Source organism: Heloderma suspectum, chromosome 5 (assembly GCF_057233095.1).
Source record: "Heloderma suspectum isolate Gila_16-S chromosome 5, 16-S_ref, whole genome shotgun sequence".
Taxonomy (NCBI): Eukaryota; Metazoa; Chordata; class Lepidosauria; order Squamata; family Helodermatidae; genus Heloderma; species Heloderma suspectum.
The window spans coordinates 137,697,546-137,723,358 of NC_139462.1; the positions used below are offsets into that span (position 1 = coordinate 137,697,546).

General features: G+C 43.8%; 1 protein-coding gene and 1 pseudogene across 6 annotated transcripts in view; one reads left to right on the plus strand and one right to left on the minus strand.

The window, feature by feature from the left end:
- PTPN3 (protein tyrosine phosphatase non-receptor type 3) overlaps window positions 1–25,813 on the minus strand; it is a 119,165-nt gene that overhangs the window by 50,720 nt on the left and 42,632 nt on the right. For 5 of the 6 annotated variants that reach the window (XM_084857558.1, XM_084857554.1, XM_084857560.1 and 2 more), the window contains 7 exons: window positions 21,069–21,200; window positions 17,705–17,881; window positions 16,822–16,996; window positions 13,252–13,329; window positions 11,156–11,212; window positions 10,429–10,585; window positions 8,222–8,385 (listed from right to left, as the gene is read on the minus strand). In XM_084857558.1, the coding sequence (XP_084713684.1) occupies window positions 8,222–8,385; window positions 10,429–10,585; window positions 11,156–11,212; window positions 13,252–13,329; window positions 16,822–16,996; window positions 17,705–17,881; window positions 21,069–21,200 (940 nt within the window). The remainder of the gene's footprint in view (window positions 1–8,221; window positions 8,386–10,428; window positions 10,586–11,155; window positions 11,213–13,251; window positions 13,330–16,821; window positions 16,997–17,704; window positions 17,882–21,068; window positions 21,201–25,813) is intronic. The other variant, XM_084857556.1, reaches the window with a different exon arrangement.
- LOC146344541 (uncharacterized) lies at window positions 288–7,050 on the plus strand (annotated as a pseudogene).

Below are 25,813 nucleotides of genomic sequence, written 5' to 3' on the forward strand. Positions count from 1 at the left end.
CCAGGTCCAGCCAAGTGCCTCCCTGCTCCCAGCTGCAACACCTGTGAGAGCTGGGGCATAAAATCCAGGCCCTGGCGGGGACAGGACCACCACTGGCGGGAGTCGCCACTGAAGGGGGCAACACCAAAGGGGGTTGTCCCTTTAGGGGAGCCACTTTGGGGGAACACAAGGGTGAGGGCCTGTCCCCCTGCTTGAAAGGAGGGAGGGGGACTCTGCCTCAGTGTGGTCTGCAGGACTGACTGCAGTAGAGGTGTGTTTTTTAAAGAAGGGGGGAGGTGTTGGGAGCCATGGAGCAGCCATTATGGTTCTACAGAGCAGAGGGAGATAGGGAGGGGGAGACAGTCACACACTCTAAAGGCAGAGTGTATAACAGTAGATTGTTGACTGTCCCCAAATTGTCCCCCAATTCAAATAACTTGGATGGACCTGGCAACAGACCCCTTGGGTTGAAACTGCTGCTGCTGAATGCCAGGTTGGTGAATGGTAAAACAACTGCTATCCAGGACTTGATCCTGGATGAGCACACCGAGCTGGCCCGTATTACAGAGACCTGGTTGGATGAAGTGGGGATGTGTGAATCTCTCTCAGCCCTGCCCTTCAAGGTTCTCTGTCCAGCAGCAGGCAAAACCTGGGGGGCGGGGAGGTGGAGTGGCAGTGGTCAATCAGGATTCAATCCCACTGACCAGGTGCCCTATTGCACAGTCTGCTGGGTTTGAGTGTGTGTATTTGAAGGTGGGTACCCAGGATAGAATAGGGATTCTGCTGGTGTACCATCCACTCTGCTGCTCAACAGTCTCCCTTCCTGAGCTAGCCGGGGTAGTCTCGGGGTTGCTGTTGGAGACCCCTCGGCTTGTTGTGCTGGGGGATTTCAACATCATTGCTGAGGCTGCCCTGTCAGGAGTGGCTCAAGACTTCATGTCCAGCATGACAATCATGGGTCTGTCCCAAAAGGTATCTGGCCCCACCCATGCTGCTGGGCACACTCTGGACCTCGTTTTCTGTGCCGGATGGGGTGATAGTGATCTGAGAGTGGAGGAGCTCTCTACAGTTCTCTTGTCATGGACAGATCACTTCCTGGTGGGGTTTAGACTTGCTGGCACTCGGAACCTCTGCAGGGGTGGAGGGCCGATTAAGATGGTCCGCCCCAGGAGGCTGATGGATCCGAATGGTTTCCTGACGGCTCTTGGGGATTTTCCTGTTGCCTTGGCAGGCGATTCTGTCGAAGCCCTGGCCAATCTCTGGAATGGAGAAATGACCAGGGCTGTGGACACAATCGCTCCTGAGCGTCCTCTCTCACGAAGTGGAGCTGCACCAGCACCCTGGTTTTCTAGGGAGCTGGCGGTGATGAAACGAGTGAGAAGACGACTAGAGAGATGTTGGCAGAAAACTCAGAGTGAATCTGATCGAACACAGGCTAGAGCCTATTTGAAGGCCTATTCTGTGGCAATATGAACAGCAAAAGAAGGTATTTTTTCTGCCACTATTGCGTCTGCAAAGAGCCATCCAGCAGAGCTGTTTCGAGTGGTCAGGGGTCTTCTACACACCAGCCCGCGAGAGGAGAATCTGAACCTCTAAGCCCGCTGTGAACCATTTGTTCAGTACTTTGCAGACAATATTGCTCGGATCTGCTCTGATTTGGATGCTATAGTTGATACAGACACTGTGGATGTAACTTTGGCTCCTGCTTGTCCAGTGTTATTGGATACTTTTCAATTTGTACAGCCTGAGGATGTGGACAGGATCCTGTGAGAGGTGAGAGCCACCACACGTGTTCTAGATCCTTGCCCTTCCTGGCTCATAAAAGCAGCCAGAGGTGGACTGGCCAAGTGGGTAAGGGGAGTGGTTAATGCCTCCCTTGGTCAAGGCAGAGTTTCAGCCTGCCTGAAGGAGGTGGTGGTAAGATTTTTGTTAAAAAAGCCCTGCCTGAACCCCACCATATTGGGTAATTATTAGCCAGTAATATTCCAATATTCCATTTCTGGGCAAGATATTGGAGCGTGTGGTGGCCTCCCTACTCCAGGGATTCCTGGATGAGAAAGATTATCTAGATCCATTTCAATCTGGCTTCAGACCCAGTCATGGGACAGAAACAGCTTTGGTCGCTTTGGTGGATGACTTAAGCCAGGAACTAGACAGGGGGAGTGTGTCCCTGTTGGCTCTGCTGGAACTCTCAGTGGCTTTCGATACCATTGACCATGGGATCCTTCTGGGCCGCCTCGCTGGGATGGGACTTGGAGGCACTGTTTTACAGTGGCTCCATTCCTTCTTGGAGGGGCAGACCCAGATGGTGGTACTGGGGGATTTCTGTTTGACTCCCTGGCATTGGCCTGTGGAGTTCCTCAGGGTTCCATTTTGTCCCCCAAGTCATTTAACCTATACATGAAACCATTGGGAGAGGTTATCCAGAGTTTTGGGGTTCAGTGTCACCAGTATACTGACACCCAACTCTACTTTTCCTTTCCATCTAATTCCAAGGAAGCTGTTGCCGTGCTAAACTGGTGTCTGTCGGCAGTAATGGACTGGATGAAGGCAAACAAACTGAAGCTTAATTCAGGCAAGACAGAGGTGCTCCTGGTCAGTCGAAAGGTAGATCAGGGAATAGGGATTCAGCCTGTGCTGGATAGGGTTACACTCTCCCTGAAGACACAGATTCACAGCTTGGGTGTACTTCTGGATTCAGCCCTGAGCCTGGATGCCCAGGTTTCAGTGGTGGCCAGGAGTGTATTTGCATAGTTAATGCTAGCGTGCCAGCTGCGCCTGTTCCTTGAGATGTCTGACTTGGCAACAGTGACACATGCTTAGTTACATCCTTTTTGGATTACTGTAATGCGCTGTATGTGGGGCTGCCTCTGAGGAGTGTTCGGAAACTTCAGCTGGTTCAAAGAGCTGCTGCCAGACCGTTGACTGGGGCTGGCTACAGGAAGCATACAACTCCCCTGCTAAAACAGCTTCGCTGGCTTTCAGTCAGTTTCCAGGCACAATTCAAGGTGCTGGTCATAACCTATAAAGCCCTACACAGCTTGGGTCAAGTTTATCTGGAAGACTGTATACTCCCCTGTGAGCCTGCTCATGCCCTGAGAACTTCAGGGGAGGCTCTTCTCATGGTCCTGCCACCATCACAGGCTCGCCTGGTGGGAATGTGGGAGGGCCTTCTTGGTGGCTGCCCCAATGCTCTGGAATTCCCTTCCCAGGGAGGCGAGAGTGGCACCCTCCTTGGTATGTTTCCATAGGCAGCCCAAAACTTTTTTGTTCCTGCAGGCCTTTGGGGATAGAAAGTCTGGACCTGTGAGAATATGATTGTTGTTGTTCAGTTGTTAAGTCGTGTCCGACTCTTTGTGACCCCATGGACCATAGCACGCCAGGCCTTCCTATCCTCTGCTCTCTCCCGGAGTGTGCTCAAGTTCATATTCATTGCATCGGTGATGCTATCTAGCCATCCCATCCTCTGCCGTCCCCTTCTCCTTTTGCCTTCAATCTTTCCCAGCATCAGGGTTTTTTCCAGAGAGTTTTCTCTTCGCATTTGGTGGCCAAAATATTTGAGCTTCAGCTTCAGTATCTGTCCTTCCAATGAGCACTCAGGGTTGATTTCCTTTAGGATTGACTGATTTGACCTCCTTGCAGTCCAGGGGACTCGTAAGAGTCTTCTCCAGCACCACAGTTCGAAAGCATCAATTCTTCGGCGCCCAGCCTTCCTTATAGTCCAGCTCTCACAGCCATACGTTACTACTGCGAAAACCATAGCTTTGATCATGCGGACCTTTGTCGGCAAGGTGATGTCTCTGCTTCTTACTATGCTGTCTAGGTTTGCCATAGCTTTCCTCCCAAGGAGCAAGTGTCTTTTAATTTCACGGCTACAGTCACCATCTGTGGTGATCTTGGAGCCCAAGAAAGTAAAATCTGTCACTGCTTCCATTTCTTCCCCTTCTGTATGCCAGGAAGTGATGGGGCCAGATGCCATTACCTTAGTTTTTTTTAATGTTGAGTTTCAAACCAGCTCTTGCACTCTCCACTTTCACCCTCAACAAGAGGCTCTTTAGATCCTCTTCGCTTTCTGCCATTAGGGTGGTATCGCCTGCGTATCTGAGGTTGTTGATAATTCTCCCGGCAATCTTAATTCCGACCTGTGAGTCATCCAACCCGGCATTTCTCATGAGAGAATATGATAGATTGGTACTATTGCTTATTGTTGTTGTTGTTTAAATTCTGATATTTTATACAATTTTAATATTATTGATGATTTAATTATATTTTTAACTTTTGTATATTTCTGTTTATATGTTTTAACTGTATAAGTTTTAATGTTGTAAAGCCACCTGGAGTCCCAGTATTGGGAAAAAGGCAGGATATAAATATAATAATTATTATTATTATTTGTACTATAAATGTCAAGATCACAATACTGAAATTGTTCATTTCCTTGAAAGTTGGTTGGTGATCAAAGCCATTCCACATCTTTACTTGTAGTTTGTAACAGCTGAACAAATGAAATCTCTTCAGTAAACAGCTGTACATATCACAATTATTGTACATCTCACTTGCTTACCTGTAACTCTGGCTCTTTGAATGGTCATCTGTACAATAACATATATTGGTTCTCTACCTGGACATAGCCTTCGTTCAGAACTTTCTAGAGCTAGGCTACTGTTTTGGTTTACTCCCAGTACACACGCTCAAGGAGGTGTGGCTCCTGCCTTCCTGCTCAGTTCTTCGATCTGCACATAGCAACTTATATAAGGAAGCATCAAGCAAGAACAGGCATTACTAGCTACAGGAGGGTGAGTTATGTGACTACACAGATGACCACTTTAAGAACCACAGTTATAGGTTCTTTGCTGTCTCAGTTACTCCTTCATTGTCTCTATGCAGTCACACAAAATAAGTAGCAAGCTCACTTACTGGATATGGGGCAGGTACTGCAGGAAACCATACAACTCAGCATAGCCCTTCTGAAAGACCTATCCACCTTGGCCTAAACATCAAGACTGTAGTGCTGGATGAATATAGAGGGCTGTAACCATACTGCAGTGTGGTAAAACTCTGGTACTGGCACCCCTCTAAGGAAAGCTGTTCAGGAAGTGACTACTCTGGTGGCATGAGCATGAACCTTTCCTGGAAGCAGGAGTTTGGCCAGTTCATAACAGAGCAGTACAGGCAATGAGATTTCAACAAGCATATTGCTGGACTGAGACCAGGAGTCCCTTCTTGGGAACTTGTAAGAGAGGAACAGCTGAGGACTCCACTGAAGCTCACAGTCTTGTCTGCGTAAAAGGCTACAGCACTCCAAACATCCAAGATACGTTAAGACCTGCAGCTGTGATGAACAGTTGAGAAAAAACACTGGCAAATGAGGTCTTGGTTAAGGTGTCCTTCTTCCAAGCAAAGAAGACAGAGCAAATGCCCATCAATTTGGGGGAGTTAGCAGCCACAATGGGCACACTTGCGGAAAGGGGCTCAAATCCCCCCCCCCGATTATCACTAATATTGCAAAAGAAAAACAAAACACAAACGAGAGAGAAAAATCACCAGACAGAAAGAAAAAAAAACCCTCAGTGAGTTCCAGTTTTCTATCAGGAAGACATGTACAAGAGGAGAAGGTTCCTGATGAGGCTGCCACAGTGGCAGCTGAAAGAGAACTGAGGGAATAGGTGGGAGCCTGCTAGGGACATATGCATTTGGATGGTGGGGAAAGTTTCCTGCCACAACACAACTCAGCTACAGAAGGTTCCTGATCAAGGCTCCGCACAGGCACAGGACCTATATGTGTGCTGCACAGAGATCATGAAGAACCAACAAAGCCACCTCTGAGAGAAAGAAGACATTCATGTCAGGAGGCGAGATGAAGAATACTGCAGAGGTTATGGATTCAGAGAGGCAGTCCACAGTTCCTGATGACAGGACCAGTCTTGCATTCTCTAGCTTACCAAAAAGGATGTCCGAAGAGACTAAGACCCAGAAGGAGCAATCCATTCTGAGCCTGAAGCCACCAGCACTGCAGCAGATGTGGATGAGGCAATAGTAGTGAGGCAGGCAGCAGCAGCGAGGATGGAACCAAAAGTATGAGAAGGAAGGCATGACCTTCAGAATGGTGAAGAACAAAGAAGCCGTGATGCTTAAAACCAAGGATATTGGTATCCTTGAGGTAGGTATGGTCGGTACTGAGGTGAGAGTGACTGACCTAAGTCACTAGAAAGGAAAGAGTGGGAAAGATAGGGGCCTGTGATAAGGCCAACTTAATCAATGTTGCAGCCCCTTGCATGGATGTAGCCTGTCCTTTGATCAGAAGGCTCTGAAATTGTAGCTGTCACAGGGTACTGACGCTGGTCCCTGTACAGTGGCAAAGTATTGCAGTATTGATGGTGATCTGTCCCTTTCCCAAATGGTGTCATAAAGCCACCAGTTTATCTAAGAGTATAGGAAGGGTAACTATGAACCCATCAATAAGAGAGTGACACAAGCATCAGTCCCTCTTAGCTGAATCCCATCTACATTCATAATCTTGAAAGTGGTATTCCTAGGTTACTATGTGATGACCATTTGGAGTTGAGAAAATGTCAAGCACTGCAAGGTGAATATCGATGTGGTGGTGGACTCAACTTCTTGGGTCACACAGTTCAGTAAACTGGATGAGAACAATAAGGGTTACAGTCCACTGATATGGATCCAATTACTTCAATCTCCTTAACCGCTAGTGGATGAGTGAGAGGTGCATCCTTTGCAGGACTGAGCAATGGTGAAGCCAAAAGGTGGCTCACGTTTTTCAGTAAGGGAGTAGGCGTTGTCAGTGAGTGGGTGATGTCACTGTAGGGGAATAGGAAGTTTCTAAGGGAAGAGATAGCAGTAAGGCATTTGGTACCAAAGAGCTCATCTTATCTATTTATGAGTATTGGGTTTGACAAGGACTGCTTGAATTTGGGTGCTTTAGAAGTCAGAGATAAAACCAGCTTTGCCCCTGGAGTAGCCAGAAAAGCAGGGGTAGCAGAAGGCCCAGAAGATGGACCTGAAGAGGTAGCAGGAGCTGTCTGTACTGAAGTTAGCTCTGAAAGCAATTGATTTATTCCCATGCCAGCTGGTGTCGTGGCCAAGCCAGAGGAGACCACTGATTGCTAAGTGACTGCTTGCTCTGTAGGATCAGCCATTAGCAAGGTGGTAGACTAAGCTGACGTCAAGCAAAACCATGAGAGTGTGGAACAGTAAAGGCTTTGACTCTGCCTACTGCCAGGCGAGGGGCCACTTTCCAAAGAGTTTGGAATGTCCTCTGTGCTCAAGGAAGAAATATTTTTTTTGCCTAGCAAAGGAAAGAAAAAGTTTCTAGCAATGATGCAGCAGTCAAAAGGAACTGAGCGGGAAGGCAGGAGCCACATCCCCTTGAACATGCGCATTGACACTGGGGACCGGATGTCTGCCAAAATGCTAGCCTAGTCTGAGAAAGTTCCAAGAAAAGGCTCTGCACAGGCATAGAACAAATGTGTACAACAACATAGAGATCATGAAGAAGGAAGTAAAGGTAACTAAATGTTCATTTGCATTAATAATTCACAACATTGAGAGATGGTGAATGCGTGTTTGGATGCTAAAGCTCTTAAAATAAGCTTACAGCATTAAAGAAATTGTAAGAGGATACAGCTTGTTAGTTTGACAGATGTGTGTCATGCAAATATATTGGTAAACTAAATTTAGATTATGACTAGATTACATTCCTAAATATTACAACTGCTAATTAAATGGCTGCCGTTCATGTTTAGGTTCCTGCTGAAACATGTGTGGTGGTATGGGCTCATCCAAACTGTCTCAATAATTGCATCTTCAGTAACTATATTACAAAATGTTTTGCAGTTGTATTTTTAGCATTTTAAGATTGTTTGTATTCTAGGATAGCAAAGATTTGCTAAAATTACATCCTTAATGCAGAAAAACTAACATTATATTCCGTATAATAATAGTCCAATGCAATTCCTGCTTGCTTAGAAAATCCAGGCAATATTGCAGGTCATCACTTAAAATACCACTTTGCAAGGCATGACACCCCACTTGTCAAAGAAGGCACTTGGATGAACACTGAAGATTCCATTTTGGAGCAAATGCTATAAAGTGAAGGAGCAGATGATCAGGGATAAAGGTCAGTTAGAAAAAAGAGAGCAGCCAGAAAGTCTGTCTGCTTTCTTCAGGTTTGGTCAGGAAGGGCCAGATTCAAACTGGAACCAATAATGTGATGGTTGCTTACCTCAAATTGAATTAGGACTGTTCCACTTTCTAGCCCTTTCTTCAGTTGTTCCATTGACTCCTCGAGGGTCTCACCATACTGTGAACAGGTGGGAAGAATTGTTTCCGGAAAATTAAAGCTATCAGCTTCATCCTCTGATTTGCACTCAACAAATGGTCTGACAACTGAAAGACACAGAGACAAATATTCTGCAAAAGGTAATGTTTAGATATGTTCAACAAAATGTATATAAAACAATGGATTTTTTAAAAGTTGTTTTCCTGTAACTGTTGCTCTTTGACAGTGGTCCTCACATGTCACAAATATGGGTCCCAGATAGACTAGTCCACTTGGGAAACCCTTTGAAAGTAAATGCTTTGGAGAGGCTTCAAAGCAAACATCCTGAGGCGATAAAGCTATATACTGGAGGGGCAGGATCAACTCCTCCTCAGTCCAACTGCTGGCTCAGTGGGAGTGTGACACAGTTTTCTCTTTCAAAGTACAGGTAAGTAACTTTCTTTTCTTTCATGGCAAATCTCTGAAATCTTGCCCTAATGAGGGGGAAAACAAGTTTGACTGGTGGAATGAATATCTTGGAATATGGCAGCTCCCTAGAAGGGTTTTATTTCTAAGGGGTACATAACTGAAGGTGGAGCCGCTTTTTTCCTGCTATGTATAGTCTCGTATTCAATAGGTTATCAACATGTTTCTTCACGTCATTTGTGTTAGAAAGGTTTCCTGCCTAAGAGCCAACCTAGTGAACCAGTTTTATCTGTGACTCTATATGGTACTACTCAAAGCAAGATGTCAATACTTAAGCCTATACACTCAGAATATGACCACTTTTAATTTAGGGCCAATGGATCACATATATAGTGTTCACACACAAGTCACAAATGTTATGTAATGCTTCCAAGAAATGTTAAATCGGTTTTGCTGACATACCTGGACATGGATTTACAGCCTTACTCTAAGCAGGTAATTGGAAACATTTAATTCTGAGCCACACTTGAAAACCATGATTTGGAACTATGGTGAAGTGAGTTTGCAAATGATAGTTTAGAGACAATGCACTAACTATTGTTTGCCAATTTGAATGTCACAGCAAACTATGGTTAGAGAAAATCAGAACGTGTAAAATAGAACTTGCGCATGAGGGGGATTGTTTGGATAACCAGATTCATGATGTCTGATCAGACCAGTGGAGTTCTGAAATTCAAAGTTGCGGGGGTGGGGAACCTAAAAGCATTGACCATGCAAGAATAGTATGCTAGCTCTCTTGACTTCAAAAAATGACCCAGCAGTAACAATTCCCCCTCCCCCCACCCCAAGAAGGACAGATTGCTTACCTGTAACTTTAGTCTTTTGAGTGATCATCTGTACAGTCACACATAGACTCTGCCACAGGTGCACAACCTATTTTGGGAAGCTGCCATAGCTAAACTAAGGCTTTGGTAGAGCCCCCAAGTCTACTCACCAATTGCATGTTCAAAGGGACATAATTCCCACCTTCTTCTCAGTTCAAATGTCTGACTAACACAGCAGTTATAAAAACAGAAGCAAAGTGGAAACAGGTGCACAAGGATAACTTCAGCAGGGTAGGAGGGTCAGTTGCAAGACTGAACAGATGACCGTTCTAAGAACTACAATGACAGGTAAGCAACCCATCCTTCTTCTTTGTCATCTCTGTGCAGCCCTACGTATGGGCAGAGTAGCAAGTTTACTTATCAAAGACAGGACAGGTGCTATGAAGCTGAGCGCAACAGAAGCTGCATCAGTGGGTTTCCCCAAATTTCCCGAATGGCTTTTTGGTGGGACACAGGGGGCTTGGGGTGATCCATGGAGCATGAATGTGTCAAAACCCTACTCATGCCTCTTTCCATCCTGCCCAGATTTAGTATTAAAGTGCAATCCTCATGCAAAATTCCAGTATCATTATGATTTACTATGTTCAGTTTTAAGTATTTCTATGCAAACCTCTCTAAAACTATTCTCTCTCTCAATCTAATAATAATAAAAGCAAAGACTATAGTTAGCTATTAAACTGTGGGATTCCAATAGTTCAATTGATTCTTTGCAGAAATATAAGAATGACCTGCAAAGAAAAGAAACTTGTAATGTACAGATAATAATCCTGATCATATCTATTAAGACAAGTTATGCTCTTAAATACCATAATCCTACCACAAATACCACTCTTCAATAACAATGCACAATATACTGCTTACCTTTCCGCCTGATCAAAAGCACAAGCTCTCTTGTGTGCGATTCTCTGCTGGCTTTTATAAACATCACCACTTGGTCATGTGTGTGTTCAGAGATGTCCCGGCCATTGATGAATACTATCTGATCACCTTCAAGTAATTTCGGAATGCATTTATCAGACTGCCATAAAACCAGAGAAAATGGTGTCAGTATTTTCAAATCTCTTGACTTGGACTTTCACTACAGTGTGAAATAATTGTTTTAATAATTGATTAGCAGTGTTATTCTTTATCTTGAGAACCTATATCAAGAAATGACTGAATAGTTGCTACGGTGTATTTAAAATTTCTGAATTAAAACACTGTGTTGAACTTATTAGCAGTATCTCATATTATTCAGCTCAGACTGGGAATGCAAGTGCTCAAGTAGACATTGAGCAATCCAGCAGAGCCCCAGAGTCTGATTTTATGCATCTACATTGAGAAAATAACCATTCAGAGCCTGTCCAAAATTTTCACCTCTGCCCTCCCTGCACCAATATAAAAATCCTATTATTATATTATCCTAGTCCCTGCAATACGACATTGTATTTTATGCAGTGTTGGCATATTTATTAGTTTCAGATTGGTGATTTGTTATTTTATTTGTATTGTAAAATGCCTGGAAATATTTTTAATGAGGTATTTAATAAATGTAATAAATAAATAAATAAATAAATATGAAGGAAATCCAAAAAAACCCTATACTTACAGGGGAGCCTGGAATTATTCTGGACACAACTAGAGGCATCTTCTGATCAATACCACCCTAAAACATTATGTCAAAATAGTTAATATAAACAGACTTAGACTGCAAAACTATACTCACTTACCTGAGAATCAGTCCCATTGACCTCAATAGGGCTTACTTCTGAATATAAATGTAGAGCTGATGTTTTGGACTGCAACTCCCATCAGCCCCAGCTAGCGTGGCCAATGGTCAGGAATTATGGCAGTAGTAGTTCAAAACATTTGAAGGGCGCCAGGATGCCTACCACTGATGCATAAGATTGTAATTTTGAAAACTGAACTAACATATCAATACAATGTATTACTGCTTTTCCAGGCAGGGATGAAGAACCTGGGACCCTCCAGAAGTTGCTGGACTATGGCTTCTGTCATTCCTGAGCACTGGCCATGGTTTAGGAAAGGGGTAGACAACTTGGTACCATGCAGATGTTTTTGCCTACAACTCCCAGAATCTCTGGCCATTGGCCATGCTGGCTGGGGCTTATGGGAGTTGCTGTCCAATAACATCTGGGGGGAGGCACCCTGTTTCCTATCCATGCTTTAAGTGAACAATTAATATGTTCTGGCCTCCATAGGCCCAAAATACACAATATTTCGCAGGACTGAAGTTGAATCTTTCAAAATTCATAGGCTCGCTACACTTAGTTTGCTTACATTAAATAATTTATGCTGTTTCTCATCACATTTTATGCAGTGTTGATGTATAAAAATAATCATTTAATGAGTGGAATGCAACAGAACCTATTTTGAACAGAACCATATCTTCTGATAGGGACAAGGCATATACCAAGAGCTACATCATTGCTTTATTAAGAGGTACTGGTTGTATTTCCCTCTAGATAGTTTAGATTTCTTTAGTCCTAAAGGTTCAGAATGGTTAATAATTAAAGACATGTAATGATTAACTCTGAGATAGTCTTATTAGAAAGTGCTAGCTACTGAAAAGCCATTGACTAAATATATACCTTGTAAATAATATCTTTTATAATGGGCAGTAGTATCCAATGCTACCCATGTGCTAGCAGGACCCATTGGTGGTGAAATGGGAAGCTGACGCTTCCTAAAGCAACTGCAAATGAGCCAAAATGCTAATTTTCGTAATGGAACAGGTCAGCAGAGCTGGCAAAAGGGAGCTTCACTGAACTGTCCTGTTCTGGAGACTGCTCTACGAAGCACTAGCTTGTTGTTGTGCTAGAAGTGGGCCCTGCTGGCACAATCACTGGAGGTGCAGGGGCAGTGTTGGATACTGCCCATACTGTGAAAAGATTCTGATTATCCAGAACTAAGCCTAATACAGCTTGGACAGATGACAGATGACTGTACTAACAGTGTTCCAAATCTCTCACTATAAAAGCAGAATAAGAACAAATGCATTTTACTTCCATTTTACTGCTCCTTTAAGTTGTCAGAACAGTGCAAAATCTTGGAATAAAAGAGAATCACTGTCTCAACCAGAGTCAGTAATGACTTTCAACTAAAGAGAAGCTTTGAGACAAATGCGAAACTTCCTGCTAAGGCAATCTGAAGAGTTTTGAGCAAAAGGTAAGACTAGCAAAAGCTGTCAGGATTTGTTCCTCCCTAATTTCAGCTAGCCATTAGAAGACCTTAAATGTATCCTTCCACTGCTTGATTAATAGTTGTGAGCCACAGCTGCACCTAGCATTGTCACTGGCATGTTCACAACTTTCCTATTCTCATTTTTAATCTTGGAGGTCGGGTTTTTCCAAAATTACTGTCCACATGGCAGCACTAATGCAAATCATTGTAACCTGTCCAACAAAAATAACACTAGTAACTAACCAAAGGCAATAAAATCCCCTGGTTCCTGTACCAGGAGCAGGGGAGAGGAGGGAGAGAAAGAAAGAACCACTACCACTCCATTAAATCTATCGGTATTTTGACAGCACACACACACACACACACACACACACATTATTGAAACTTTATGGGGGAAACCATATTTAAAATAAGAGCAACATTTCTGAATTTTTCCATCTAAGGCTATTTTGTTTTCAAACTATATTTGATTATCAAGAGTACTTTATCAGAGCCTTTTACCTTCAGATTAAACCCAAATTTCCCATCTTCATCTGGCAAGATGTGTATCAAAAGCAAGTCTCCATCAATAACGTCATTCTAGAAGACAGTGAAAACAAGCATTTGGTTTGTGTAGCATGTTAAACCCTGTACCTATGAGGCGGTTTGAATTATCTTCTGCCTATGTGTGGTGGGACAGTGAGATTGTTCTGTCCTGATCACTGGGCATCCACATGTCAGTTTAATATTTGAATAAAGCATATATGTGTAAGCCTGAACAGCACAACTGGTATCATATAAAACAACCTACAAGTTGACTGTGTATGCATGCTGGATTGTAAACATGTAAACCCTATAACAAATGGTATGCCCACATATGGACAGCTAGTGGTCTTTGAGGCAGTACAGGCACACCCAGCACACACTGCAAAAGAGCCATGATGGCACAAGAAGAATATCTACAATGGCTCTGTGCAAGGAAATGACTTCTGTTGAAGAAGTGATGGCCAAAGTGAAACCTTCATGATCAGGAAAGAGGCAGTACAGAGGTGAAAGGACTCACAATATGCGTGGCTTCATTTTGAGAACAAGGTTGTTATGAGACAAGTTGACAGTACCCAGGAAACAAGAGACTTTATAACAAGGATTTATATTTTCCTATAAAAATCCTGAGCTTTTCAAGAGAACAGAGAAGTTCCACCTCTGGGCTTAGTTCCAAATTGATGTGGAGGTCTGATGTCACCTCTGATCACTATAAGGAAGAGTACTTTAAGCTATGTAAGCTGCTTTGATCCTGCCCTTCAAAATAAAGTCCTTTTGAACTCTTGCACTCTCTCTCTGGCAAGACCAAGTCTTGCTGAACTCCCTCTCCCATTTTCTCCTCCTTTCTATCTTTTTTCTTAGCTCTGCTGGATTTGGAATGATACTTTGACCCCATCCACTCTGAATTATAGCTATGGTTTTCTCTTGAAATAAAATGGAATGCAATTCAAACAGTTAGGCAACAGCTAACATGCTTTGAAACTTGGATGGTGTATGGATTTGCCTCAGCCCACTAGGCTTTGCAGTCCCTGAACCTGTTTACTTCAGATTCTGTTCTCACATTCTATTCTCATAGTGGACAACCCGATGCCTATGGGAAGCCAAGTAGGGCATGAGCACAAGTATAGCACCCTCCTGCTTGTGTTCTCCAGCAGCTGTTATTTAGAGGCATATTCCCTCTGATACTGGAGGTAATATATAGCCATCAGTTCAAGCATGGGTATCTGTCCTACATTTTCTGCACTGAAGACACGTGCAAAGAGTTCATTCAGGTTTTCAGAAATGTCCTTATCCTTTGTTAATACTCCTTTAACTCCCATGACATCTTGCAGTCCAGCCACCTCCCCTAACCAGTTTCCTGCTTCTTGGGTATTTAAATAAGTCGCTATTGTTGGTCTTCATGTTATCAGTGAAAAAAGGTGTCCCCAACCAGTCATGTCTGACTCTAGGGTGTGGTGCTCATCTCCATTTCTAAGCCGAAGAGCCAGCGAAGACGCTTCCGTGGTCATGTGGTCAGCATGACTGAACACCAAGGTGCATGGAACGCTGTTACCCTTCCTGCCAAAGCGGTACCTATTTATCTACTTGCAATTTCTTGCTTTCGAACTGTTAGGTTGGCAGGAGCTGGGACTGAAGACGGGAGCTCACTCTGTCACGCGGCACTCGGGTCTTGAACTTCCGGTCTGCAGTTCAGCATCTTAACCACTAAGCCACCGCGGCCCCTCTAAGTGAAGTGAAGTGAAGTTATCAGTGAAGTGCTCCTCAAAATCCTTTTCTGCACCCCTTATCGTCTGCTTGCATTTCCTTTTTGCAAGTTTGTATTCCTTTTCATTCTTCTTGTTTGGGCAACACTTCCATTTTCTGAAGGAAACCTTTTTTGTAACGGTTTCTTTGACACTGCTTGTTAACTATGCTGGTGATCCCTTGGACTTTGTGCAACCTTTCCTGAACTGCGGTATACATTCCAGCTGAGTACTTTTGAGAAATTCCCCAAGCATTCAGGAAAGATTTGACTCTCTTAACTTTCCCTTTCAACCCTTTATGAGTTTCCTAATTTTAGAGAAGTTTCCTCTTTTGAAGTCAAATATGCCTGTGTTGGATTTCCTTGGCAACTGGAAACACTGTGGTCATTATTTCTGTTTGGTTCAACAACACTCACAACTCACACTAGGTCCTGGGCACCACTTATGATGAAGTGGGCTACCTCCCCTCTGGTCGATTTCAAGACCAACTGTTCTCGGGCAGAGTCATTTAGGATAAAGAAATGTTACCACTTTGTCATGACACATGTTTCTCCAGTCCATGTGAGGGTAACTGAAGTCACTCATGACTACGCTACTCTTTCCTGTGGATGCGTCCCTGATTTCACTATCCATCTCAAGATCAACCTCAGCATTTTGTTCAGGGGGCAATAGCACATCCCCAGTACTAAATTTATTTTGGGGTCTGGTATTGTCACCTACAGCAATTATGTAGAGGAGTCTGCCACTTTTGAGGTTTCTAGTTTAACGCAAGGGGCAGGATCCAATGGTGCCCTTGTGCAGACCTGGTCACTCACACAAGGGCACCACTGGATACTGCCCAAGGTGCTTTTTGATATACATAGCAACACCACCCTCAGTGTACTCTTCTTTATCCTCCTATAGAGTTTGTACCCAAAGATGACCGCATCCCACTGGTTCTCTCCATTCCACCCAGTTTCTGTTATACCCACTATATCTATGTTCTTCTTTGAAACCAAGCACTTAACCACCACCACTCTGCCCCCAAACACACACACATCCTTGCTTGGAAGCTTCTAGCATTGGCATAGATACATCTATACATGGTGATCCTCACCAAATGTCTCTGGTGTGTACATTTCCCCCAATGGCCATTTGCCTCTTTGACTGGCTATCATGTTTTACTGTTTGCTCATGGCCTATTTCCACCCTGTTCTCATTTGTGCAACTGAAAAGATTTTAATTTTCATCCTTTAGGAATGATTCAGCCCAATCCTGAAGCCCCACAACTCCTGTCAGATTTCCCACAGGGTTCAGACTAAAATATTGGGTTGGACCCAGACTACGTTAGTCATACTTAAGTCTGACTGAAATCCATAGAACTTAAATTAGACATGACTTAAGAACATAAGGGTCCATCTAGTCCAGTGTTTTGTTCACACAGTGGCCTATCAACTGCCCACGGGAAGCCCACAAGCAGGACATGAGTATAACAGCACCCTCCTGCCCATGTTCCCCAGCAATGGGTGTATATAGGCATACTGCCTGATACTGGAGGTAGTATATAACCATCAGGACTAGTATGACCATGAGGACTTGAACTTTCATATTGCTTTTAATGGGAGTTAAGTCCACTAACCTAATCTGGATCTAACCTATTGTATGGAATAATTAAATTAATAAATCTGAAGCAATGCCTGAACTAAGAAGCCTCACATGGAGGCAAAGCACCATGAAATCATACCGCAAGCCATCATTCTCTGCATTTGTGGTTGTCACAACCAACACTGTACATTGTGGACTATTTACCTATTTCATCTTCTCATACCTTATCAAAGTAGTATTGATTGGAATCATCAATTAAAAGTCCTTTTGTAACATTTTCATTTGTTTCTAAAAATTTTTTATCTGTTCCATCCAAAGGAGAAGACCCAGAAAGGTTGCCAACTCCATTGACTGTCTGAGATGAGGAATTCTGTGCTGAATTATTTTCTAATATATTCCTTGGTTAAGAGAAAAATAAATACATAAATAAGTAAGTGCAACATTAATAGCCAAATTGACCACAGAGTATAAGCATTAATGCAAAATTGATTCTTTTTTCAGATTGAATGTAAAGGACTCCTTTTAATAGGACATTTTTCAGGATTTCATAGTCTTCATTATCTTTAACTCATTAGACATTTCAAGTTGTAGAAAAATATATTCTAACTGAATACTATATGGGATAAGGTGGTGTGTTTTTTTTTAGCAATTAAGGTCTATGGCCTGTATTACTTGGGACTTTGTTCTCACTGAAATAAATTACTGTAAGCACTGAAGAACACAATGTGCTGGATCCAAATTTAGTCATAGAGTACACCTGTTGAAATCAATAGGACCTAAGTTAGTCAAGGGTCTTTGATTTCAATGGGTCAACTTGAAGAATGACTAAATTTGGATTCAACCCAGAAGAAGTTTTCACATTTCAGTTATAATTTAAACCTCAGAATTATTCTGTGGTGCAGGAAAAATTAACACAATGTTAATATACGTATCACACACACGCGCGCGCGCGCACACACACACACACACACACAAATTAATACCACCAGGCTGCAGTGGCTCCTCCCACAACTAAAATTCCATCTTTATTGTGCTGTTTATTAGACTACCAATTATCAGTGTAGAGTATAATTGAAATACATCACACTGTTTGTAGAGGTATTTACCTTCTCCCTGGACTGTGGTTCTGTGACAACTCTGAATCACTATCTTTCGAAGCTGGGGAAACTTTATAGGTATAAAAAACATCTTCTGTTTCCGTTATATAGGAAATCTCATTTGCAAGATTGTCTACAGATGAGTGTCGTGGTCTACGAATCTCATGACGTAGTCTAGGACTTCTCCTTCAAAGAGGTAGGATTCAGAAGTCAGATATGATGGAACCTTTCTTAAAAATATTTAAAATATGAGAAGTATACCATATCACAACATGCAATCCAAGGCTTCCTTTGATGAAATTACTATATTGCTTTCCTAATATTATTTGAAATTCATATCTCATTTATTCCAAGTGACCATGACCTATAACATGCAGGACAACTCCTCTCCCCACCTCTTCACCAAAAAACCCACACATTTGATAGAAGAAGCATATTAACAGCGCAATCCTATGCATGTTTACTCAGAATTAAATGCTACTGTTTTCAATGGGGTTTATTCTTAGATAAGCATACACAGGATTGCACCATAAATACAGCAACTTTTAAGTAGGAAAAAAATAATCTGTGAACTTGTGTTTTACTTAAGAAAAGTAGGGTAGCTAGGTTCAAGAATGCAGTCTCTAACTTTATCTTCTTCACAAGACTCTGAAGCTGAAAAGCTCCTGCACTCAGTATCAGTTGCTCGAACTCTGGCTGGGCTCACACATCACTTTTAAGCCATGGTGGTTTATAAGCTACTCACAGCAGCTTAAAACCTACTGTATCCCCCACACGATCAGACAAATAAGCTACTGTAGGTAGCTACTGTAGGTAGCTTATTTTCCCCGCCTTCACCCCTTCTCCCTCTACAGTCCTCCCACTCGGCCGGGATGGTATCCCAGCTTCCTTCGCGCTGGATACCACTCCCTGCCCTCATGCCACAGTTCCTCTCTCCAAGCCACCCAAAAGAGTGAAAACCCCATTTCCACCAAAAAGGCATCTGTAAATCCTTGAAAGTTTGCAGGATCAGGACCAAAATTATAAAGTAGCTTATAAACCATCATGACTTATCGTGACGCACAAACCCAGTCTTTGTCATAGCTGTTGGTTTGACTTACGATATTCAGACATATAACGGAGAGGACATTTGAAGGATTCCCCCCCACCCCCTCCATGTCTTGTGATAAAGTGCTTCCTTCTTATATTTGGTTTCTACTAGGACCACCTCCAGGGGTTGCCTGAACAGTTTGCAATCTTAGAAAGGAGTACTACCTAGGCTTGCCTTAGCTTTGCATTTCATGCCCCAGTTATACAACCACAGATTTATTTTGGCAACAACAACGGATGTCATGGATTGGCTTCAAGCTGTGATATGTCATCTATGGTAAGACCACCCTTCTGAGGATGTCTTTGATTTCCCTGTCCATACTACGTGTAGCTGTGGTCATGTTGTCTTAGGTGGAGGTGGCCCTGGCGAAGGCCAAGGCAGTCAAAGATACCCTTAGGGCCACAGTCAAAGCCACAAAACCATTTGTCAAGCAGCTTCTGCCAGCCAATCATGCTGGGCTAAAGATACTTTGTCAGTTTCAGAGGGAAGCAGTGCTGGAGGTGAGTGCCACTAGAGGAGTATCCATCTCGGGGGTAGTTGGATCTTTCACAATATCGTTAAGAAAATCAATAGTAGGATTCGGCTTTGTATGCCTTTTCTTATTCTTTATGGAGAAGCTTATCAAAGCAAGCCAGAAAAGGAATAAGACAGAAAGGTGCTGTCACGGGGAATGCTGAGGTGATCACCACAGGTTTTGTAGTCTTAGGCTTGAGGGCACATTGACATTCATCACTCTGGTTGAATTACAGTGGATCCAAGTTCTTGACAAGAACCTTGGGAAAGCAGACCTAGGGGAAATGCCTGCTCTGAAATCATTATTCTCTTGCCCCTCATTCCCCAGAAATTCTCCAGCTACCTTTGATGCTCAAGAGCTTCAGATCTCATGTGGAAGGATCTAGATTATGGGAGGGTGTCCCTGGGAAGTGAGGATGGGATAGATTCTGAACTAGATGCCTTCTTATCTAAGAGGATCAGGAGTAGCGGCAAGAGCAACTATACTCCCTGTATCTGTGCCTGTATGGAAAAAGAGGAGTCAGACCTATAGTGGTTTTTGTCTCATTTTTTTGTCTTTTCAACGTTACCCCCTACAACTCTGGGGAAGGGGGTGGAAGTCTCTTGCATATAGAAACTCTTCTGTGATACAGTGGAAGCCTAAACTGTGGGGATGGGGGACAGAAGGGATTAAGCAAGCAGCTATAATAGACTGGACACAGGTAAACCAGCAGTCCATTGGTGATGTAATTCAATGGATGAAAGCTATGAAGGAGATGGCAAGGAGAACAGGGTTCCTCACCTACAAGTGCATGTCTGTGGCCATCTCTGGCTTCAAATAAGACATCTCTAGGGGATATGGGCTGCGGGTTACTCGAGGGTAATACTTGGACTTCCTCAATTGCCTTAGCCGGTCTTACACCCTTCCACAGGAAATGAGGACAATTAACTTACTCATTCATCCATATTTCTGGCACCAGGTTAAGACTTATGAACACTTATGGAATCTAATATCTACTTTTCTCAGTCATTCTATTAGAAATTGTTCTCAGGATTATGTACAAAACATAAACACACAAATAAAATTCCCCAAACCACATTAAAAAAACAAAGCAGCATGCAATAGTAAATCAATCAATATAAAAACAAAGCAGAGACTAAAATCATAACAGGCATCAAGCAATGCAAAGCTCTAAAAAAAACCCCCAAGAGTTAAAAACCACCTTAAAATACAGCGTGGCAACATAAATATATAGAGTTTTTAAAAGCCTGAGAAAATAACAAGATCCTTGCCTGGTACCAAAATACCATTAAAGTAGGTGCCAGGCAGACCTCTCTGGGTAGGGCATTCCACAACTTGGGGCTAATGCTGAGAAGGCTCTCTCTCTCAATTGACCACCTGACAAATTTCAGCATGGCAAGCTCTGTCGACAATCTTGGGGCTCAGGTGCCTGCTGCCAGCCTCTATTTCGGCGCTTGCTGAGTGAGGATGGTACAGCACTGGAGAGCCCTGTGTTGGTTACTACCTGCAGGGGGCTGGGAGGGTGGCAGTGGTATACAGTTTGTGCTGAAGATATGTATGCATTTACAGGCAAAGCACACCCCTTTTCACTCTTCTCAGTGGCCAGGGCTGGGAACAATTTCTCCCATTCTCACAAACCAGAAAGAGGGAAGGACTCTAGCTTGGGTGGTGGTGTGTATGTCTTGCAAATTCAGAGCCTCACTGGAGTGTGATCTTGTGCTCCTATCCCCTTTCCCTTTATGAAAGCCCCCCCCCCCCAAATACATTACCAATTTGGAGTAACTGGAGGAGATCGAGATGGAAGGCTTTTGGTCTCTAGGTGTTCAACAGATAAGGATCTCCTCATAGCTGGATTCCAAATCATGCCACCTATGACTTTTCTGCAGCACTGAATATTAGATCTGAAATGAAGCAATGCACTTTAGACAAACTACTCTGTGCAGAACAACAAGTTTTTGTTTCTTTTTTTCAGGTGTGAAATGGATCTCGTTCGAAGTGCCTCCATAGCAAGACCAGAAATAATACAAGACCGTTCAAGACTCACAAGAAAAAGTGCTTCAGAAAACTGAATTCTCAGTCAGGCTACGCTGGCAGTTATCAAAAGCAAAGAGCCATGATTGCATTTGTTTTGTTTGCACTTACAAAACATGTTGGATGGCACCCATTTAGACCAGTCTGTGACCTAGAGAATAGTACTTCTTCACATCTGCCACCTTGAGTAGTTTAATAAGTGGTCTCATTTCTGTCTGAAGAACTCCACAAAGCTTAAGTTCTTGTGTATCTCAGAGCAATCATTTCGTATATGCTATATCTCATTCTCAGAAAGTAAAAGGGTAACTGTCATGGCCAAGGACTGAGAGCCCTCCAGTGACAGCAACTCCAAGGTGGTGTCAGAACCAGTTCCCGATCTTGCTGACTGGGGCTCTCTACCTCAAATCTTGTATCCTCTTCATGCAACTACTGGGAGATGCCACTGAACTCTGACCCTAAGGAGTGGACCTTGGACTCCTTCAGTGTACAGGGAGTCCCTGAGAAGCATTCCCAACCTGCTCCTCCAACCCTCACCCCTCTGGAGAAGCCAGTGACTACATAAAAGGGCCCTTTAACAGCCAGATACAGCACTTGAGGGGGTGAAGCTTCCAGAAACATTCTCCTAGCCTGGCTATAAAACAGTGGGCCAGTTCACATGGCTGGCAGCTGTCAACTTGGCTTAAATAAGCCACGGTGGCTTGTGATGCGTGCCAGCTGTCATTGTGAATATTTAAGCCATGGTGGTTGGTCACTGCAGCTTATCCAGACAAGTGGCTTGTTATCCTGGATCACAAGCCACCCCAGAACCCAAGAACAGCTGATGGGTTCTGGGTGGCTCCTTAACCAAGGTAACAAGTCACTCTGCCTGGGTTCACACGACATGATAAGCCGCAGCGACTGCCACCGCAGCTTGAACGGTCACGCTGTCAGTTACTCCAGGTCAGTGCTGGGGTAACCTATCTGCATGCTAGTTGGATGATTGCTCTCCATGGTCCTGAAACCGAACCCAAAGTCCCTAGCTGGTACCTGCAGTACTGGCCGTGGTCCCGAATCTGCCCTGTCCTTGGCCTGCTCCCGTTGGCTGCCTCATGTCATGCCCCTTCGCCTGAGCCATTGCCTAGAGCAGACGACAGACTGCCTGATGGAGCAGGACAGTAACATAATTCCCTTCAATGTAAATATACAGTGCTCTCATTGATGAAAGGGAATAATAAGCTCTTTGGTTTGCTTGTGAATTTATTCTTGCTTTTAGGTTTTATTTTGAAATTACTTCCTATTATACTGAATTTCTGTAAGCTGTCCTGAGTACGTCTGTAAAAAGATGGGGAGAACAACAACAGACTATACTTAACAACAAATACACCTAGCATTGAAGCCATCTTAATATTTTCAGGGCTTCTCTTCAGCCTAAAGCTTGCTAGATAAATCTGAGTTTCAGGCAGTGTTAGAATAATGTTAAAATGTTAAAAAATAGAAACAGAGGGACAGAAAAAAAATCCAGTGGAGTCCCTGATTAACTATAACTGGGTAATCATGCAAATGCAGTGCACAAATAAAGCCCCCCCCCCCCATTACTTAGGCAACATAACCTATAGCATGTCTGCTCCATTCCCCGTTGACCAGAACACCACATCATGTTAAGTCAAACTTTCTGTCAGGGCCCAGCTTCAGCACTGCAGCGGGCCTTGTAGGTTACAGCTAAGATTTGACAAGAAGTAGCCTGGAAGGGCTTGGGCCTATTCAGCCTCCGGAAAGTCAGAACCTGAGTGAGCTTATCTCTGACAGCATTCCCAAAGCAGAGCCAGGGGGTGTCACCCATCTCCTTGTCTATCTGTTGGTCTGGCCTTGGCAGGCAGGGAGGCTGGAAGCTGTCCATGAGAACCTGACAGAGGTGGGGTGGGGTTTGCAGAAGGGTCACCCAGGTTGAAGCATCAATGCTGGAGGGCTGAGTAGCAATGTCCTGTTTAGTCTGGGGCCTTGCTGAAAGGCTAAAGGCCCTTGTCTGTCAAGGGATCCGGAGGGGGTGTTTTAGTCATGCCTTCCCCTTTTAAGCTGATGCTAAGGCTGTCAAAATCTAAGCTGGTTTGATCAGTCTGCAATGGTGCTTAGAAATAGGGGAATCTCTGGGAGAAGGGCACAGCTCCATAATAGAGAAGTCCAGCCCATAATGGAGTTAGCTGCTGTAGCTTCAGTGGAGAGTGAAGACACTATGGGTACACTGTGTAGGGCTAAGTAATTTTTGAAATCCCTAGGGCAAGAGATTCCATTCACTGGAGAGAATGTTGGCAATGAACTGAGGGGAAAAGTACCAATGGATCAGAGGGGGTGCTGCATGTTTAGGGGGCCAAGAGGTTTTTTTATCCTAAGATAGGAGCTTGTGTTATTTATACATTTAGTCAAGCTGCAGGGTCTGGATTTAAACAGCCTGCACTGTAAAGGTGTGGGGAGGGGGTGGTTTATCCATTCCCCTGTCAGTTGCTTGCAGGCTGGAGTAGTGATCTATGTCTTGCAAGACAAGTCACCAGTCTGCTGTTTATGTCCAGGAGTTCAATGTGGTAAAGTTACCCTTCCTTGTGGCTAAGGACTGATTCACTATTTCCTATGGGGTTGAGCATTGTGAGGGGTCAGCACCATGTGATGATCTTCTGATGATGGGGTATGTCCCCATAACGATAGCTGCAACTGGTGCTGACTGAACAGCAGTCAGCACCAGATTTCCTACACGTGGGCTACCTTCATCCTTTTCACTGAGGAACATGGTGAAGCCACAGTGTCTGCCGTTCCTTTGCCAGGGACCAGCAGGCTGCAGGCTGCACTCTCTTTTCTGAGGTATGAGCGGGATTGGATGTGGACTGGTCACACCCCTTCCGGCTTCTGGAGCGTTAGGTTGATAAGAAAAACTGAACACTGAGGCACATCGGGTTCCCTTGTCCGGAACAAGGAGTGGAGTGCTGCATATGTGGTAAGCAGCTGCTCCTCCTGTACCTCTTCTCTCCTCTGTGTTGCACTGGATGACACAAAGAAGAGAAAAAGCATCTTCGGCAATGAAGGTGCCCCAAAAGGAAATAGTCCTTCTCCTAGCCCTCTCAAATGTCCGTCTAAGAACATGGCAGTCAGGAGGAAAAAGAAAGAAATCTTATTGGGGTTCTATTATTATTTTCTTTTTAATGGCTTCAGGCCTAAGAAAAAACACTACCCCCAAGTGGGTGCTCAGAAGCAGCAGTACAAACTTGCTGCTCTTGAGAAGAGAAGAGCCAAAAGACAGAGGGGTTCCTCCTCTCTGGGAGGGATGTAACTTTTTCTATTTGAACCTGCCATTTCCAGGAAGAGAGGAGTTACCCTTCTGATGTCTGCTCCACATCGCCATCATTTACCAGTTGATAGGGCACCAATATGCTGCAAGGAATTCTTTCTGGACTGGGGGAATGCATCATACATGAGCTCAAAAACACTCGGTGTGTACAGTATGCATACCTACTTGACAGTTATGCTATATAGAAGTGTTATACTATGATTAGGATCCAAAAAGCTATTTTTAGGAATGTTCAAAGGTTTGGGCATGCCTAGCAAAACCTTTGATTTATTGGCAGAATGCAAACTGTGGCTTGATATTTATCTTCAAATATCTGAAGAGCTGTCACATAGAAAGTGGAGCAGATTTGTTTTTTATTGATCCAGAGGGCAGGGCTAGAATTAATGGATGAAAACTGCAGGGAAGGAGATTTGGGCTAAACATTAGGAGAAGCCCCCTAGTAGTATGAGCTGTTTGACAGTAGAACAGACTGCCTCCAAAGCGGTGGGCTCTCTTTCACTGAAAATATTTAAGCCAAGATAATATGAACATTTGTCAGGGAGACTGTAGTTGCAAGATTTCTCCATTAAGCAGGGGGTTGGACTAGATGACTTCCACTGTCCCTTTAAACTCTAAAATTCTATGATTCTATGCTCCCAGTTCTGGTTTTCAATTCTTGCTCTGAGGAATTCATAATGGCAGACTCCCTTCCTGTCCCAGCTACCTAATACAGGATTAGGTGCAGAGAAAAAGTTTTCACACCATTACTCAAAGTGTCAAATAAAGTTGATAATGGAGTCAGAGAGCCTCAGAAGAACTGTTGCTGCAGAGCAGGCAAGCCAGACAACTGGCATGAGCTCTGCCTGTTCAAGCAAGTGGAAGAAGTAACCCACTACAGGATATTATCCATGCACTGATGGAGAACAGCAAAACTATAGTTACTGCAAACCCAGAAGCGAGGGAGGGAATTGGAGCATGTGAGGAAATGGGTTGGGGGGAGAACACAAGCCCAGGGCACAATCCTGACAGCCAAACCACAGTTACTCTTTGCATAGCAGGCTCCATGCCATTATCACAAATTGGTTTTGAAAGGCTCCTCAGTATCAAAGCATTTTGCCATTTGGAAAGAGCATGCAGTGTGAGAAATAGAAGTACCAAGCCCCCTTTGGTGCTGTGCAGTTCTCTGGATCC